The sequence below is a fragment of the Aythya fuligula genome, chromosome 3 (assembly GCF_009819795.1).
Source record: "Aythya fuligula isolate bAytFul2 chromosome 3, bAytFul2.pri, whole genome shotgun sequence".
NCBI lineage: Eukaryota > Metazoa > Chordata > Aves > Anseriformes > Anatidae > Aythya > Aythya fuligula.
In genome coordinates this window covers 83247910-83265681 of record NC_045561.1, presented here as the reverse complement: position 1 = coordinate 83265681, position 17772 = coordinate 83247910, and the positions used below count along the sequence as shown (strand labels likewise).

Here is a 17772-nt window from a genome sequence, read left to right as displayed (position 1 = left end):
TTATACATTATATTTACCTGTTATATGGCACTTAATACTTGCTTATTCCAACCTATTTCTCCTTCAGAAAATAAGAGTTTGTCTTTTCTTTCTCCACTGCATCTATTTTAAGACATGTCTTACTTGCATGAAAAGAAAGCTCTTTCTCCATTTTCCTATAAGCCTACAAGGCTGTGCAAAGCTTGTATCTTTCCATTTAGGAGAAGTTTGTGAAGTCTGAATATTTCATAAGCTCTCTTGTGAGCAACGAACCTCAGGTCTGCCACATTCAGCTTTATTTATTTATTTATTTATTTATTTTTTCCTGGGGCATAGCCGTGGCCATCAGGTCGTCCCCTTGCCTTACTGTGGCAGGATGGGAAAATGGAAAGCCTCCTCTTCATGTGGTGCTAGCTAATGAGCACCATCTGCTGCAGCTTTACTGGAGAGTGGAGCTGCTACATAGCTTCCCCCAAAGCTTCTGTCTCAACACTGTCAGTGCATACATGTATCTGGTTGGCCATGCAGGTCTCCACACATCACAGGCACTTACTCAGGTGGCTGTGGTTCCCCCCAACACAGAACACAGCAGATGATCTTGTGGCGAGGAGATATTTCACATGCAGTTTTGAATTCCAGAATTATGTTACAGTCCCCAAGAGCCATGGGTGCAACTACATCTCAAGGAAAGCTCGCAACTAGGTCCAGTAAAGAGAGAATGCTAAAGCCTTGCATCTCCTCCAGATAGGATGCTGTAAAATACTCATGGTCCTCACAGTGTGGCACTGACAAAGTGAAATAATGCCCACCAAGTTTCTATATATTACAGGGAGGCACTGGAGGAACATTTAGATGGCATCACAGACGTTAGCTCAAACAGCAAGAAGCTAGCATTAATCCAGTTGGCTTTGATTATGGCTATAGAAGATCACATTTTGAGAACACAGGAAGTTTTCCTATCCAAAAAGACTTAACAGTGTCTTAAATTACACAGCGACTTTACTACAGGAATCCAGAAAAAACAACAGATATGGTCTATTTGGTGTTAACCCTTGCTAGCCAAAGTAGGGAAAAATCCACTAGTTTGAATCTGTAAGCATGTTCAAAAGGTTACATCTAAGTAATACTGTGCAAGACCCGACTGCAATGTCCTGAAATCTTTTAAGAAAACTTTAAGTCTTCATTTAAGAGTGAGCTTCAGTGTTTTCTTGTACTTTAAAACAAGGGCAGTACTGTTACTTGGAATAATATTTCACATGGTATAGGGAACTATTTAAACTCCATTTGTCTGAGTTGGTGAGAAGCTGGAATAATATTTATGATCCACTTCTTTATAACTTCTGAGGATATCTACCATAAAATTTTCTCTGCCTCATCCCTCCCTTACTGTAGCAGCTTTCAATATACAGTTAGTTGCTGCCTATCAGTTATTGCCCCCAAACAAATATAACATTGTGCCAAAAATTCACTGTAAGTATTAGATACTGTTAAAAAAATGCAGTAGTGACATTTATGCATATTTCATTAGGATGTGTATTACCATGTTTTTTGATGCTTGTAGGATATGCACAGAAGAAATTGATTTGATAGATGGATATATATGAACAAATAATATAGAAGCCTGTTTACGTCCTGGCAAAACACATCTGTGCACTCTGACAGCGAGGATCTTCATTTACCTGTAGGCCACCAAGTGAGCCAGGCACAGTGAACATCTACAAAGATGGTAGCCTTGTGCCTAGAAATCCCACTTCATTTTGGAGTGAAAAATTAAGCTACTACCACTCCCCAGGCAGAAAACAGTAAGTACAGAAAAATCTGAACAAAATGAGAAATCCAAAATCAGGATCACTAGTTTTTCTTGCAGAGATCCTGATCAGACTTAGTGGCTTCTTTCAGGTGAAGGACAAGCAATAAGAAGAAAGAACAAAGCTACATAAAAAACCTGGCTGCCCTGCCCACGTAGGAACAGAGGTGCCTGCGGAGAGAGGCATCTCTTTTTAAGCTCGGCAGCCAGAGCAGAAGAGTTCAGCAGAGTGCCCTGCTGCTTGTATGATCAAAGGCAGAGAATTCACCAGTCCTCTCTCCTCCTGGGCCTCTCCCCAGACTACCCCTGAGCAGCACGAGCACTTCCCTCAAGCTGGCAGGACATGGAGGATGGCAGGACTCATCTACAAGGGATAAAAGCAAAAGCCCTGTTTCCAGGAAAAAAAGAAAGCTGAAAGTTTCTTTGGTTTCTTTAACCAGGGAAAGAACATATAATGAGAATTTTAAATAATGTGCATGTATTCAAAATAGAAAGGAAATAATGAATGCATTTAGTCACACTGAAATGTGAATATAAATTCACTTCTACTTCATGAATGAGAATTGTTTTTGTTTTCTCTTAGTCTTTATAAGGGCATCAGCAATATTTCCAGCTAGCCTAAAACAGTTTTTTCTTCCATTTTTCATTGGCAAACCAGGACTAAATTATCCTCAGAGGTCTGCTCAACCAGTGTGTTGTTCCCTGTTTGTCCTGGGAAATTTTCTGGACACATGTTATCCGTTATGCCTTTCTACCACAGCCATAGCAAGCACTCTGATGGACTTATGACCTAGAAAACACCTTTTATGAGCAAGGCTGAAAGCAAACACTTTGCCAAACTGCAGTACTTTCTCGCCAGCTCGTGCGAATGCAGCAGATCGGAGCCCAAGTCCTCCCCTTCCTATCAGCTGCTCCTTCTCCTGATCTCCAGCCAGACCTTTCCCTTCACAGCTGGTCTTCTTCTTCCCCTTTCCAGCCACCTACCTCCTTTCTCTTCCCAGTTATTCTGGAAAGCAGTTACAGAAAGAAGATTTAAAACTTTGTTTTCATAATTGCTTTTTAATGAAAAACATAATCACTGGAAGATTAAAACTGTAATCACTAAACAAACTGTTGGAGTTTCAGTCTGTTTTGATGAAGACCGTGAATAACTTTTGTTTCAGAGGTTAAATGGAGTGATCTGTACTGTATATGGGGACACATTGCAATTTGCTTGTGTCTGAACACAGGAGTTAGTACAGCATCCAGACAATGCTGTAAGGCCCAAGACTAAGAGCTCTCTGTTTTCTATTTTATTTATTTACACACAGGCTACTTGGCTTGCATCATTATAGAGAATTCATCAGGTGAAAAAAAACAAACCAAAACAAAAAACTGTATCCTGATTTTTTTTCCCCCTTTTAAATTTACCCTCTTTTATTTACAACAGTGGCAAAATAACTTCAATCAAAATGAGGTTAAGATTATTTTTAACAGATGTTCACTGCTGGCCTGACCCAAAATCTATTGACGTCAATGAGAAGACTCCATGGGGCTTTGGATTGGGTTCTAATTGTTGGAAAAATTAATGTTATTGTAAACCACTGGTCAGCACTGTCACATGCTCCCCTTCTGTGCCAATTCTATATGACCGGATAACAGACTCGCATAAATCTGTTCCAACTGTTGGCTAAGAGGCTAAAGGACATAGGGATTTATCTTTTTAATTCTGAAACACCCCCCTGCCCCCACCCCCCCCAAACATACTCCATGGCACTACGGTATTCACTTGACATACTCTGCGTTATGGACACTGTTCATGTAATCAAAACATTTCACAGTCAAACACTACGTGGAAATAACAGAATTATTAATGCTGACTGCATGAAGACAGCTGAACAACAGATATGTATGAAATGAGATACTTCCATTCATGTACTTTCAATACTGATTTAAAAAAAAATACAGATGTTTTTTAAATTCAGTTGCAAAGGAAGGGTTGCACTTACTGTTAAGAAGACGGAAGTCTATGAACGGGTAGGAGCCGCGGCGCTCGGAGAGAACCCCTGTCTGACCTCTCACCCGTGCATCTCCTGCAAAACACAAGATCCCCAGAGATGTTAGAAGGGGCAGCTGCTTTCCTCCACTGTTTAGAGCTAGATCTATTTTCTGTTCAACATGATGACGTGATGCTCCTCCAGTGGGAAAACTAAGGACCAAAAAAAATCATCTCCCATGACATCCCTGGGTAATTGAGTAAAGCGGTACAGCTGATCCTCTTATCAGAAAAAGCCACAAGAAAAAACATGTTCTTCCTATGGAACAGCTTCTTGCGCACTGAGAACACTCTCAGCATTTCAGGAGTATAGTAGATATCTAGTATTCTTGTCCAAAGACCAGTTGAACGTTCACTGTAATGGCATCACACATGAAAGGTTAAAACTTGGACTAGACTTACGGGCCAGCAGACCTCCAAAGCTGTGGGACTGGTCTCAAAATCATTAGATAATGAAAAAAAATAGACCCAAAGTATGATTTTTTTTTTTTTTTCTCCATTTTGTTTGTTTTTGTTTTACTTTCTGCTCCTTGAGCATTCTGGAAAATATCATCTGCCTTCTCCTCATACACAGAAGCTGCCTTATTTAACCAAAACCTGATGTTCCCAGCATTATTCTACAAATTTAGTATGTAGCATTATGAAGTGACAATACGATGATACAAATTAATATCCTTGTGTAATTCATGTTGATTAATACCTGACTTGCCATGTAGCATTGATGAAATGAAAAAAATCATTTGAGAAAGCAAAACACTACTCAGCATGTAAAAGCAGTACAAAAATCTCTTTCGAAGTAGATAGGAAGTAGCAGAAGCAGATGTCACTTTTACATTTCTCTAACTTTAAATATCTTGTACAGTAATTTCCCCATTTCTTTGTGTGAAAATTCATCAGACCAACACCTTAAATATTCTTAAATAAGATTAAGTTTGTATATTTTAGGGATTTATATCAGAGTACTGTAGTTCTTTTAATACCAATTGCTCCTCCACAGGAGCACAGACCATCATGTTGAAAATGTACCCACGGTACTTCCAGACAGCTCACTCTGCAGGCCTCTCTCTCAGAAGTTCACAAAATTATGAATTATTAGTTATTTTGAATTGAGCTTCCTTTGGGATACAAATACGGTATCTGACTAATATAAACAAAAATTATTGAAGAATTTGGCTGCTACTGCAAGCTTCTACTGCTTATATTTAAAAACAAGAAAACATCTTCCAGCATGAAAGAAGGATCTAGTTATATGCTGTTATTTTTTCTATCTAATGCTCACTTAAAATGTGCTTACAATTATGCATAAGGGAAGAAAGCCAAGCAGAATGATTAAGTTGCCTATCTGAGGTGGAGAAAAACTTCTGTGCCCTCTAGGGGTCCTTAGAGGTACAAAAGACAAGAGTGTGCACTCAAATTAAGAATACATCAAACACAGTCACTTTAGATTAAAAATACGAATGTATTTTCTCTGATCCTTATTTTTGTTTTGTTGTTTTGTTTCTAGAGACAGAACACGTGCTCCCTGCATCCAGCTGCCGCCTGCCAACCTGCAGCTCCCTTGCTAGCTGAGGAACCAGCCCCAAACTCTCTAAGCTGCTGTTGACCCGACTTATCCCTTCTGATGTCAGGAGGTGCAAACCTCTGCCTGCTCTTCAGCTGTTGCAGTTCAAAGGTATGAAAACAGCAGGGATCTACCTTCATCAGCAGTTTCAAATCACTTGCAACTGTGGTAACAAAGGCATATAAACCTATTCCTGAGTCTTAAAGGGCAGAAGGGTGGGGCAAATGGGGTTTATAAAATGCTGAAGTGAGATCCATCAACACTTGTGAATCAGAGCTCCCAAACCAGCACCCTTATCTAAAAGCACTGCTCACTACCACAGGTAGACCCATCAGATTGGCTGATTCATGCAGGTAAAAAGTAATAACGGCAAGCATATGGTGCACATTATACGAATAAAAAAAAAATAAAAATCAGACAGGCTTGAGCCTGTCACTAATGCAAGCATCAGCAAATTAAGAACGGGTGTAAATTCAGAGCATGCCTTGATTGAGGATTTTGTTTTTCTGTATGCACCAATGAATTAACAGGGAACTGCAAATAACCCCCTGCATTAACAGCCTGATAAACATGTCACTCCTGACTAAATCAACAAATACTTTGAAAGAAAAAAGAGAAAGTCCAACTCCAAAAATATGAAAAAAAAACACCTCTAACAACCATACAATACCATAAACCCAGAAAGGATGATTTTCTCTCTGGACATGAAAGAGAGTGAGTACTGGGGAATAACAAAATCATACATGGTTACGTATGGGAAATCTGCCTAACTCTCATCTTAACAGTATGATTCCAAATTTTGATGAGGAGAATGTTAAAGGTAGGGAGACAATTGGAATGCAGAAGAAAACACAGTGTGGGCTTGCCAAAGGTAGACCATGTAAGATAAAATCTGATATTGAATTACCTCAAATAAAATAGCTAACTGTTAGGCAAGAGAGAAAAACAACAACACTATAGTGTATTTCAGCCATATGGACTTCATCAAGCACATGAGAGAAGGCAAGAGATAAGTACAAAAAGTGTAAGCTGGAAAAAGACTAAAGGCAAGAAGATAACAAGGTGAAAAGGAAAGGAAAACTGAAAGGAAACTTCTGCTTGTGAACAATTATTACATGGTCTTTAAATGATTCATATTGGGAACAGTCTTAAATGTTATTAATGATCTTAGCATAGAAGCAGGAGAGAACTAATGAAAATTTTTGAAAGATGACCTGAAATAGTTAAGGGCTATGCATGATGACCAATCAATTTGCTATCAGACCCATGCTCTTCAAACTAAGAAAATGGGAATGAGTTTTAACCAGCAAACCTGAGGTACCTGAAGTCATGGAAAATTACTTATGTTTCCTATCAACTATTTTTGTCCTTTTACATTTTTTAGACAATAGGAGTCTGGGTTGTGTCTAGCATTACAGGAATCTATATGCAGAATAAATCTGTATCCCCACTGGCATAGTCAAAGCCACTAAAACCCTGATATTCCAGGATCATTAACTTTACCCTCAGGAAAGGCAAGTTTCTGATGAGTCAAAGATGTTATCAAGTAGCTCTACCTCATCAATCTGTTATTTCAAAATACCTCGCCAGGTGCCACCTAGTCTCTTTCTACATCATTAGAGAAAGATTAGTTAGGAAGTGGTGGTGGGCTAAATCAACCACACCTGCCTTCCTCTATTTTGTCTTGGCGCACTGATTTGGAAAACTTTTATATTCTTCTCTATTGCTTTTAATTACACATAAGTACACTCAGCAGAGATACTAAAAGTAGGGATTGCACCAGATGTGTACCACACCACATGGTTTTTAATTTCTGAGAGGCAAGGGCCGTTAGCGGCAACACACCAGACTTTTGCTCTTTGACAGATGACCTTTGAGGGGAACTTTCATTAGGTCACCAGACCTTTACATGTCTTTGCTCTCCACCTTAAAATCAAGCTAAGCAATTGTTCTGACAATTTATACAATTAGCAGCTTTAGATAAATAATCCTTTTTGGAGCAAAAGGAAGGATTCTGTGGAAACAAGGCAGGAAATTTTGACAGCTCATTGTGTTCCCAAGTGAAACAAACAGGGTGAAGGGAAACGGCAAGGGTACAGATCCTCTCTGGCTCCTCTGGGCTGGAGTTGTGTGGCTGGAACATTTACAGTCACAAACACAAAGAGCTGTGCAGCCAAGCCACCACGAGAGCTTCCAGCGGAGACATCTCCCAGTGGCTGCGGCACACTTCGGTTTTACTTTGTCCTCGTTAAAACAAACAGATAAGAAAACAAAGCAAACAAAACGAAGAAAGCTGTGTTAGGTAACAGGAGCCTGTGTGGCACATTAGGTAACTGATGGCATGTGACTGACACGCATGGCAGCCTGCAGTCACGGGAAAATCAGATAAGGGGCAAGAGCCACAGGGCTACGGCACCAACAGGGCAGTGTGGCTTCAAGACGGGCAAAAGGGTTAAGAGAAGAAGGAGGCAGCTCTGAGCCGCCTCGTACATCTGGAGAAAAGAGCCATCTGCACCGAGGAAAACAACTTCTCCAAGGCTTGCCTGAAATGACGTGGGATTCAATTTCACTGAGCAAGCACAACAAATTAAGAGAGAAAACAGGGCTGAAGCTGGGACAAAACAACTAAGCAGCTTCATGCAGCAGCAGAAGTAGGGACGAGCCATCTAATTATTGATTTTTTTTAGTATACAGCTCCATGTGGTAAGTCAGAATACCACAGAAAATTCACAGGAGGTTACAAGTATTTATTCTAGTCAGACTTTTCTACAATTTTCATCCAAATATTTCTTAAGATGACTGTTTTAGGACACATCCTGCAGTTGCTGAGCGCTCTCCGTGGAAAACAGAGGGGCAGTAATAAGGCCTCTAGTGGACTCCACAGAGTCCCTGGCTCCTTCACTGTTTCAGTTATGAAAAGGTTTGGGATTTCTCAGATGGAGGAAGATGAGCTGGTAATGTTTTAAACATCATTCTGGTTTGGGTGGAAACTTTTCTAAAAGAGGAAAGTGTTGCTGCGTAAAAAGTTGGCAAGTTGCAAATAAAAGTTAGATTAAGAACAAGTAGCAGAATTACTGAATTATTTTTAATTTGAAGATGTTTATTGCTTGTTTATGGTGATTTGTACTTTTACTTGTTTGGATTATTTTCCTTTGGTTCTCCTAGTGTTGTAAGGATTATAATTGTAAATTCCTGTCTGCAGAAAGTACTTTTTGCTGATTTCCTCATGTGCATAAGATTGAAAGTGAACAAGAACTTTTACTCTGAGCAGATACAATGACTGACATTAGACCTTTAGGAGTCAGGACGACTCTCCTTTCCAGTGGGAGAAACTGGGGAAGCCACCTCACTCCACTTGTATGTACCAAAGTTTTAACACCTGAATGTTCCCAACCATGAAGTTTTCTGAACCATATGATGCATGGCTCTGCCATTTCTGGTTACCGTCCTAATTAGTTCTCAAGTAGTGTACTCACTCAATGCATTCTGCAGCTTTGTTTCAGAAGGTTTTACAAAGGAAGACAACTGTTGTTAGTCCCTTTTTACCAAAAGGGGATAAAATGGTGGAGTAGAACCTGACACAGAAAATCACTTAATTCCCCTCGCAGTGGTCTACCTTGTGAACACACAAGCTTCAGAGGCTGATAAGTAAATAAATGATTAGACTAATACTTGTACTAGTACTGCAGCTTTCTTGAAGCTTCAATTAAAGTTTGAAAAGTTTTGCCTGTTTCCTTTTACAAAGGAGAAACTTAAACTTGAGATCTGTGAAAACAGGCATTCTCTGTGGAGATTTCAATTTCAAGGAAAAAGTCAGTTAGATAACAAATATTTTGGGCTACTATTATTATTATTTTTAACCTGTCAGTTACTTGAGTTTCAGCTTTTCAAAACTCCATCTCCAGACCAGCAACAGTTGCAAATGAAACATTTTACTCATCCTCTGTTTTCTTACAAAACTCTGTTTGAAGTAAATTGTGGCTCTTATGTCAAGCATGAACAACTTGCACTGCCTGACTGTACCAGGTAGCTGTAACTTCTGCCCTCCTTTACTGACCAGAATCTGTACACCTGCTGTATCTTATTTTCTTAATGCTATCAGAGCTGTTTCTGCCAGTCTGGACACATGCTGGAACAGAAATCTGCTTGTAGAACCCTCCTCCGTACTAAAAGTGTCCTGGTGAGATCACTTACACACTGATGCACTGCCTATATATATAGCCAGAGGAAGACACTCAGGTCCACAGGCATGCCTTTAACAGCTCGTCCAGTCTGGCAAATGGACATCTAGAGTAAATGTAACTAAAGTATTTCACAGACACCTTTGAAATCCTTCCTTAAACTGTATCAGTAACTCAGGAGAAAAGATTTTGAACTGAAATATCTTGAGGCAAAATTATTACAGCATGCAGCCTTTGAACTGACATCCAAGGGGATGAAGAAGCTGCCGTAGAGAGCCAGGTAACAGCAGTCATCAGAAACTCAGATACTTGAGCAGCACCCATACTGTCCTCTTCCCATACCTGTTGGTTCTTGCTTGAGCAAACCCAGAGCTTGCAGAAATAAGTAGCTACATACGACTGAAATAATAGTGAGAGACGATTACAACAGATAATCCTACATGTTCTAAAGAAGGTAACTTTTCAAAATGTCATATTTCCAAATTGTTATGTTGCATTGGAAATGCTTACAATTTTTATGAGCTTGATAATGCACTATGAATTATTGCCTTAAGGTCAGATGTATTTCATGTAACCTTAGGTGTAAGTCAGTGAAGAGGAATAGGTGCCTCCGCCCAGTGACTAATGCTTAAGAGACTGATTGCCTTTAAAGCCGCATGTTTTTGATTTTTACTGCAGATTGAGTCTAGGACACCTCTGCTCCTAAATTTGGTGCCACAGCTATAAGCGCAGCACGATGAGGGAAGAATCCAAGACTTTGTCTATGAAGATCGTGTTCAGGCAGCTGAAGCCACACCAAGCCTCCTATCTGTGAGAAGGCTTTGAACTATGATTAGCCCTGTGGCTGCTAAGACTTATTTTGTAATAAATGCAATAGATACACACACCTTCAGTTCCCACCAATGTGTGAAGGCACACCCTCAAGTAAATACAGTGTAATCTCATCTGTGCCCTATAATCCCACAGCTCAGTTAAAGAAAAATAGCACTTGTTAAGCAACAGTAATTGGACTACTGAAATAACTAGGTCCTTGATACTACAGTGTGATACTTAACGTTCAGTATTTTCTAGCCCCACATATAGAGTTTACATGAAGTGCTGAACCACAGAATACAAAGACAGAAAGGGAGCATAAGAACATGGGTAAATCACAGACTGCTTATTCACAAGCAAACTTTTTAGTTTGGAGAAATGAAAAATTGAGACATTGGAGTTTGCCAGCAGGAATTTTGTAAAATTCAGCCAATGGCTTTTGTATACAAAAGAAAAGACAGACAGACTCTGGTACCTGGCAGCAAAGAACAAAGTTACAGAACTAAAAGCATGAGGCAGGTCCTGAGAAAAAAAAAAAAAGGAAAAAAAAAAAAAAAAGGAAAAAAAAAAGACAGAAAGCCCAGAGACTTGTGTAATTATCGTGTTATAAATGCAAAAGGCAGAAATCATCTATCTCCACCTCTGTTCCTGAAGGAGACGGCACAGACAACCATGGTAAACACTTTGCTTCTCCTATATCGTAAACATCTAGCATTTGCTATGTAGAGGGCTGAACGCACTACTGAAAGCTGAAAATGAAAGCCTGTGAGAACAAGAAGCTAGGAGGAGATGTGATTCTGCTTTTTTGAGTGATCCATTTATAATTCCCATTCTTGCCTGAAGCTTATAGCACTCACAAGCAGCAGCCTTTCACTGATGGCATCTTGAGAGTCTCACTGCTGCTGTGGTCCAGAATAGCATTAGCACTCAGAGTAGTAAAAGAGGTCCCAGAGCACTCTGCTGGATCAGGAAACCAGACTTGCTGTGGACAGGCTCCTTTTCATAATCTGAATGTTATCATTTCTAGCTCTAGTGCTAAGAACCATCTGTCTGTATTTTGAGGTTTTTATATTTCATTATTATTATCCCGTTAGTGTCTTCTGTCTCCAGACATTGATTACTGACTTTCCAGAGAAAGATGATATTAATATAGCTAGGGCACTGAACTATCTAGATAATTCTTGTCTTTCTACACTGTTAGATAGCTTGCAAATTACTCTGTGCTGCAGGATGGAAGCTATGTAAGCAGACTCAGGTATTCCTATCGCTACCATTACTGCTGCACGAGAGCCCTTCTGGGAAGTGGCAAGACATACTGGTTTTCTCACACATTATGTTAAATCTCAAATAATGCCTTAAAAACTAAAGGGTATGTTCTGAAATGTTAAGAGCTGTAATAAAGGTAATAACATCAGCTACAGCATGATCTTAGCAACAGGTAGGCTGCATTGCCATGGCAACTTTGAAGATAATATCTTACTGTCATGTTACTTTTATCTCTCTCCCAAATAAAATATAGCATAAACACATCATTAATTGTTTAAATTGTACTTCTTGTAGTCTTCTGCCAGACTCTGAACTACTAAAATAAACATGCATTTAATAACAAACTTCTAAGACTTGTACACTTCCAATACTATATGCGCGAATTTGCCAAAATAGGTTAAGTAGTTTAATATAATGACTGTGATTCTGTGTAAAATAAAAATCACAAGGAATTTGTGTTTTGTCTAAGACCAATGCTAAAAACAGGTCTAGAGTTCTGATCTATAGGTGAAGTGCATTAGGCCAAAATACTTGTACTGCCAGTGCCCCAAAGATAAGAGTTTTCTTCACTCACAGTTACACCCAGACCCTAAGCCATTCAAACTATAAATCATTTCCTTACCAGAATTAATGTTCTAGAGATGGCTGCTCTTTCAGAAACCCCTTTGCATATGGCGGCTCTCTCTCTCTACTATAAGGATTTCTGATTTGAGCATTATCAATGCTTATAATGATTCCACTGTAAGAACACAAAGTGACTCCCTGAATCTGCCAATGCAGGTTTTACAGTGGAAAAATAGTTTCTTTTTTCTGCAGAAAGTTGAGGTAATCATATGTTCCACTAAGTTTGCTTTACTGGTCTTCATTCTCATTGCTTACCTATCTATAATATTTATTAAATGATTTTTTTATTGTACATTGTTAATGGAATCTTTTTTCATTCTACAAGTTCCTCATGAAGAACTGTTTGCAAGTACTTGCATTTTATGGGTTGGTTGCAATGATGGGTTACTTGAACCACAAGGCATCGTTCTCATTTGCTGTTCAGGCACTATTAGGTAGACAAGCAGAAACCATTTGATGCTACAGTCCACATGTATCTAACATAGTCAATGATTAAAATTTGATATATTTGATATACTTGTATAAAATAATAATTGATAAAATGTTATTAATAATTAATGAATAGAAGAATTATAACTCCGAAGCAGAATATAAAAATTGGAGCTTGCTTTTGGGAAACATTCAATAGAGAGTAACATTTCTGTGAAAGAAAAAGAGGGGACACTCCTGAACTTTAAACACAGGATGACAATTATAAGTCCTCAACTCATTTCCTGGTTTCCTATGGAACAAATAATGTCCTTTCCATGCCTTGCTTTTCCGCTTCTGTGTTTTGTTTGTCCTGTGTAGACACTAAGCTCTCTGATGCAGGGCAACAGTGGTCCAGCAGTATTGTGTGCCTGTAGTCCAGGTTATGGTTTCTACATCACCATTACACAAACACTACTTATCTTTGTTTTCCATACTAGCAACAGTTAAGGCATACAACATCCAAAGAAATTCAGTGTAGAAGTTTTTGCTCATACTGTCAAAAAAAACCAAACCATATTCAACTCTGAGAGGACATTCAAGAAAATTCCTCTCTTTTTCCATGGCTTTGCCCACAAGATTTCTATGCTTTCTATCTCCAGTAAAACTACAACAGATATATATTCAAAACTGTAAGTAGTAATGCAGTAATTACAATTGCAACAACACATCGCCTACTCCTGTAATGCTTAACATCATCCAAATCTGAGTGTCTCTTAATAGTTTTTACACAATGGCAGCCTTGCCTGTGGAAGAATTGAGTATGAATTTAGGATTTACTCCCTTTTTATGTTGTACTAGAATTGCTTGGCTGCCAATTCACTGCACACAAGAAGAGATTTACTATTGATTCAGACAGTCTTGCTGTATCTTTCTGTCTCAAGATCATATGATGCTTGCACAACACTTCAAGGTACATCAGTACGGAATCAACTTTATAGAGATAATCAAGTGAGACACTAAAGTAAACATCTCAGTCTTGTGCATTAACCACAGGATCATCCTAACTCATCAGCTGCAACACGTTCTTCATCTCCTCTTTTCCACCCCCCTTCTGCACTGTACGTAAATATATATATTCCAATCTCTGGCGTGACTTTTCTTCCTCCCCTTCTCTTTGCCTCAGTGGTAATTCAGCCTCCCCACAACTTACTGTTTTCTCCTGAGGCTGGAGCATGGCATGTTCATCAGCATTGGCCACTACTTAGCCCTGCTGATGGGGCTCCCCCAGGAGTCTCCATGGCTGGGAGACAGCAGTGAACAGGGAAGGTGGGGAAGGAAGTGCTGCGTGTTGTCTTGGCAGCACAAGAAGATGCCTGTAATGTCTTGCAGGAGAAAACTTTGCACAATGCCTGAAGCTTTGCTTTGAATGAGAATTGTACCGTACACCTGAGACTGCACCAACAAATGTTTGAGATTAATGAAGGTCTTTTATTCGACTTTTGTTTGTCCATCATCATTGACTTTATTTATTTATTTTCTTTGTATTCAAAACCATTATCTGTGGCCAACAGCTGCAAACCTTCTTTCATTTTGTTTTGAATCTGATTTAGTTTCTCTGTGATACAAATAACTCCATAACTCAGTGAATTATTGAACAATAAGGCAAGAGAACTTTGTCCAAAATAAGGTGTTTTGGATCCCTGTATCATTTGCTTATTCCAGACGAGTATTTCCTGAACTAGCCCACATTTTATCATGTAATATTTCTTCATCAGAAAATATTATTTTGGTAAAAAAGCCTTTTTCTTATAAGAATGTTTTTCTGATAGAAAACAATAAAAATGACATATGTAGATAATACAAATATTTGGAGTGGAACCTTTTTCATTTTGATGCTAGACACAGGAATAAAACTGCATAAAGTGGAAGCAGATCTTGGCTGTTCTACAGCTTGGAAAATGCCTCTCTCTTCCTGTTTTTACACTGTATTTTTTTTAAACATGTATACCTTGTTTATTATCAATTAGATCTTGAAAACAAAAACATAAAAACACCAGAATCCTAGCCTGGCTAGAATTTAGCGAATATGCTATCTCTTGCAAACATTTCAATTTCTAACATGGATAACCTTGAATTTACTTACTAAAAAAGGGAAAGTTCAGGTTGGTTACCACAAACTGTTTCTAACACTCTATGTTAATGAAATTAGATTGATTCTGCCTCAGTCTTTTTTTTTTTTTTTTTTTTTTGGCTAGGAGAAACTAAAACTAATGCTTTTACTGTTTTGTTCTTCTGTGTATTGCAGTCCAAACTGAAGGACTGAGCATGTATGTCTATATATAAACCTATATGTACCAAGAGAAGCCTCCCTATAAACATGAATGTGAGGGAATGCATTTACAGTCATATTAATTTATAAAAATAAACAATATTATGATGTTATTAATACTGTGATAATACTAATTTAAATACAAAACCAGTATTTTTCATTTATTGAAACCTGCATTTTCAGTAAATAAAAATCAATGCCTATTTTAACAAACACAATCATCAAGTTTTTCAAATTTTAGAAAGAAAAAAAAAATAGAGGGCCATTTTTCAACAATACTACCAGGTCATTAAAGATATTCAGACATTATCAATACTGAACTATTCCGTAGCTTGGGGAAATTAATACAAACTTTCTGTGGCCAGAATATTTCATGGAAGCCCCCTCTCGTGTTTCTCACAGCCTCCTCTGAGGCAGTTTGTATATATCAAAGCTGGAAAACGACCACTAGGCTTCAACAGATTGCTGATGTGGACCATCTTCTGTGAACGCTACATACATAAGCATCCAACATCTAAAAATTTAGAAAAGCTTCTGGGGTGGGCACAAGAGTAAGCTCTAGATCAGTCTCAGGTTACTCTAACACTAGCCTCCTCTCTGCATCCTCTTCACGCTTATGGTTCATTTGTATTAAATATTTACTATCTAAAGTAAAATTAAATAGCAGTTTAGCTTTATTCATAGCACATTCCTAAGAGAGGTAACCATGAGTTGGCTCAAAGAAAAACAATCAGTTACATATTTCTGTAATTAGAAAACTGTTGACCAACAAATCTAATTAGGTGCTTGCAAAGGCTCGTATTCTGCAGACCCTTGTTTCCCTTGTTGTGGTGCACAGTTCTTTCTAGCTCAGCCCCTTATTCCAGAAACTGCAAAAAATTAGTATCTGAAAGGGAGAGCAACTACCAAGATATGCAGAGAGGATTCAGCATAGCTCAGTGTAACCAGAGCCCCTTTCAGTGATCCTTTACACCACCATCTTCTTCCCTCATCCCATAATTATGTACACCTAATTTAGACTTGGGTTTGACATTGAAGTAATGAATAGCAGTGTCATGTTACGGCCCTGCACCAAACACCAGCCTTTGGGAGGGAAGGCCAGGCGTCCTAGAGGGAAGGACAACCTGCCTTGCCCTAACAATTTTACATTAGAAATGCCAGGTCCTCTTGCTGGCAGCCTGCACTGCAACACTGCCTTTCTCCACAACGAGGGATGAAAACAGAAGCTGAGGTTTTTGTCTCTTGTTTTAACATGTTCTTAGGGAATTCAAATAATTGCTAAAGTCCTTCAGAAAGAGGAGGAAATTGCAATCTAAAACTTTGAATACAACAAACAGACTTTTTTGGGTGGAGGCAAAAAACGCTGGGATGTTTTTATAAATCCCGAAGGAACAATAGACTGTACAGACAATAACTTAATTTTGTCTCAAAATTTACCTTTAAATTACCATTTAGCAACCCAAGAGTTCAGAGATTCATTGAACTGATCCCTTCCACAGCAATCCAAATCCGCAGGCTCCTCCTCACATAGTATTTTAAAGGAGAAAGAGTGAGACAGTGATTCTGTATTTGCTCTTCACAAACCTCTGTAAATTCCAAGAGAGAATAACTCTGGCGAGGACTTTTTTGGCATGTGTGTGTGAAGGCATATAAGAAGTATTTCTCGACTCTTCATATGCTTGTGCAATTCATACTAAGCAGAGATTTTATCTTTTTTATTATTATTCTGGGAACTGCAAGACATAACACAGAAAAATCAGTAAGATTGTCTTTTTCTTCAAAACAGATCTGCTTGAATAAACACTGAGTATGTCTTAAAGTAACATCCAGAAAACACTGTGCTTTTCCTAGACTCTACCTTAATCGTATATTCAGTAGCTAACAATTACCAAGGAAAATTCAGGAACTGAATGAAAGAAAATCTTGATTGGTGAGACTCTACTTTCAACTGATATATAATGCCAAAGTTCTGCAAATTAGATTTAGAATTTAGAAATTAGATTTAGAAAAGCTATTCAGAAACTCTTGCTAGAAACCCCACAAGAACCTTCCCTCCTCAGGTGTTTGGCTAGGTCTCACCAAACCTGTGAAACACTAACCTAAACACGTTAAGAATTTCAAAAAAGTCAAATTCTAATGTGGTTCCATGCTGACACGAAAGTCCACGATGATCAGTATGAATCAGCTCATTATTGTCACATTAGTGAAGAATGTCAGAAAATTCTGCCCATCGTTGTAAAACTGACTAACATTTTGTACCAGGCTATAACACAAGATGCATATTGCTATACTCTGTTAGTCCCCACACAAGCGTAGCAAAGTAATGTATACTGTATTCATGGATGTTCGAACACAGATCCAGGTATCAACTACATGGAGAAAAAGGTTGTCTAGAATTCTGTCAACAGGCAGGAGTGTGCCTAAAATCCTGTCAAAACATGTATATTCCATTTCTCCTTAAACTAAGCTTCCTTTTTTATCCATCCCCAAAACCTCATGCCTGAGTAATTCTCTCTTCAGAATATAACAGGAACCATCATAACATAAAGGGATTGTTGTAGAAAAAAATAAATCACTTCTTCCAGCACCAGGTTATTTGTATGGCAAGTACACAGCAGCAGTGAGCTCCCGGTTCAGGTTTGTTTTTTCGGCATAAGATGTTCCTATTCTCTGTTTTTCTAAAATAGAGCTCAGCAAATGTTTTTTTCCTAGAGCTGAGATATCAGGTACTGGTGCAGAATTAAGGCATTCTGTCCTCATGTTGGC

General features: G+C 38.6%; 1 protein-coding gene across 4 annotated transcripts in view; it reads right to left on the bottom strand.

Annotated features, from left to right (window-relative positions):
- Positions 1-17772, bottom strand: part of PDE7B (phosphodiesterase 7B) — a 175244-nt gene that overhangs the window by 32762 nt on the left and 124710 nt on the right. For all 4 annotated transcript variants that reach the window (XM_032184947.1, XM_032184948.1, XM_032184946.1 and 1 more), the window contains one exon: positions 3775-3858. In XM_032184947.1, coding sequence (XP_032040838.1) covers positions 3775-3858 — 84 coding nt within the window. The remainder of the gene's footprint in view (positions 1-3774; positions 3859-17772) is intronic.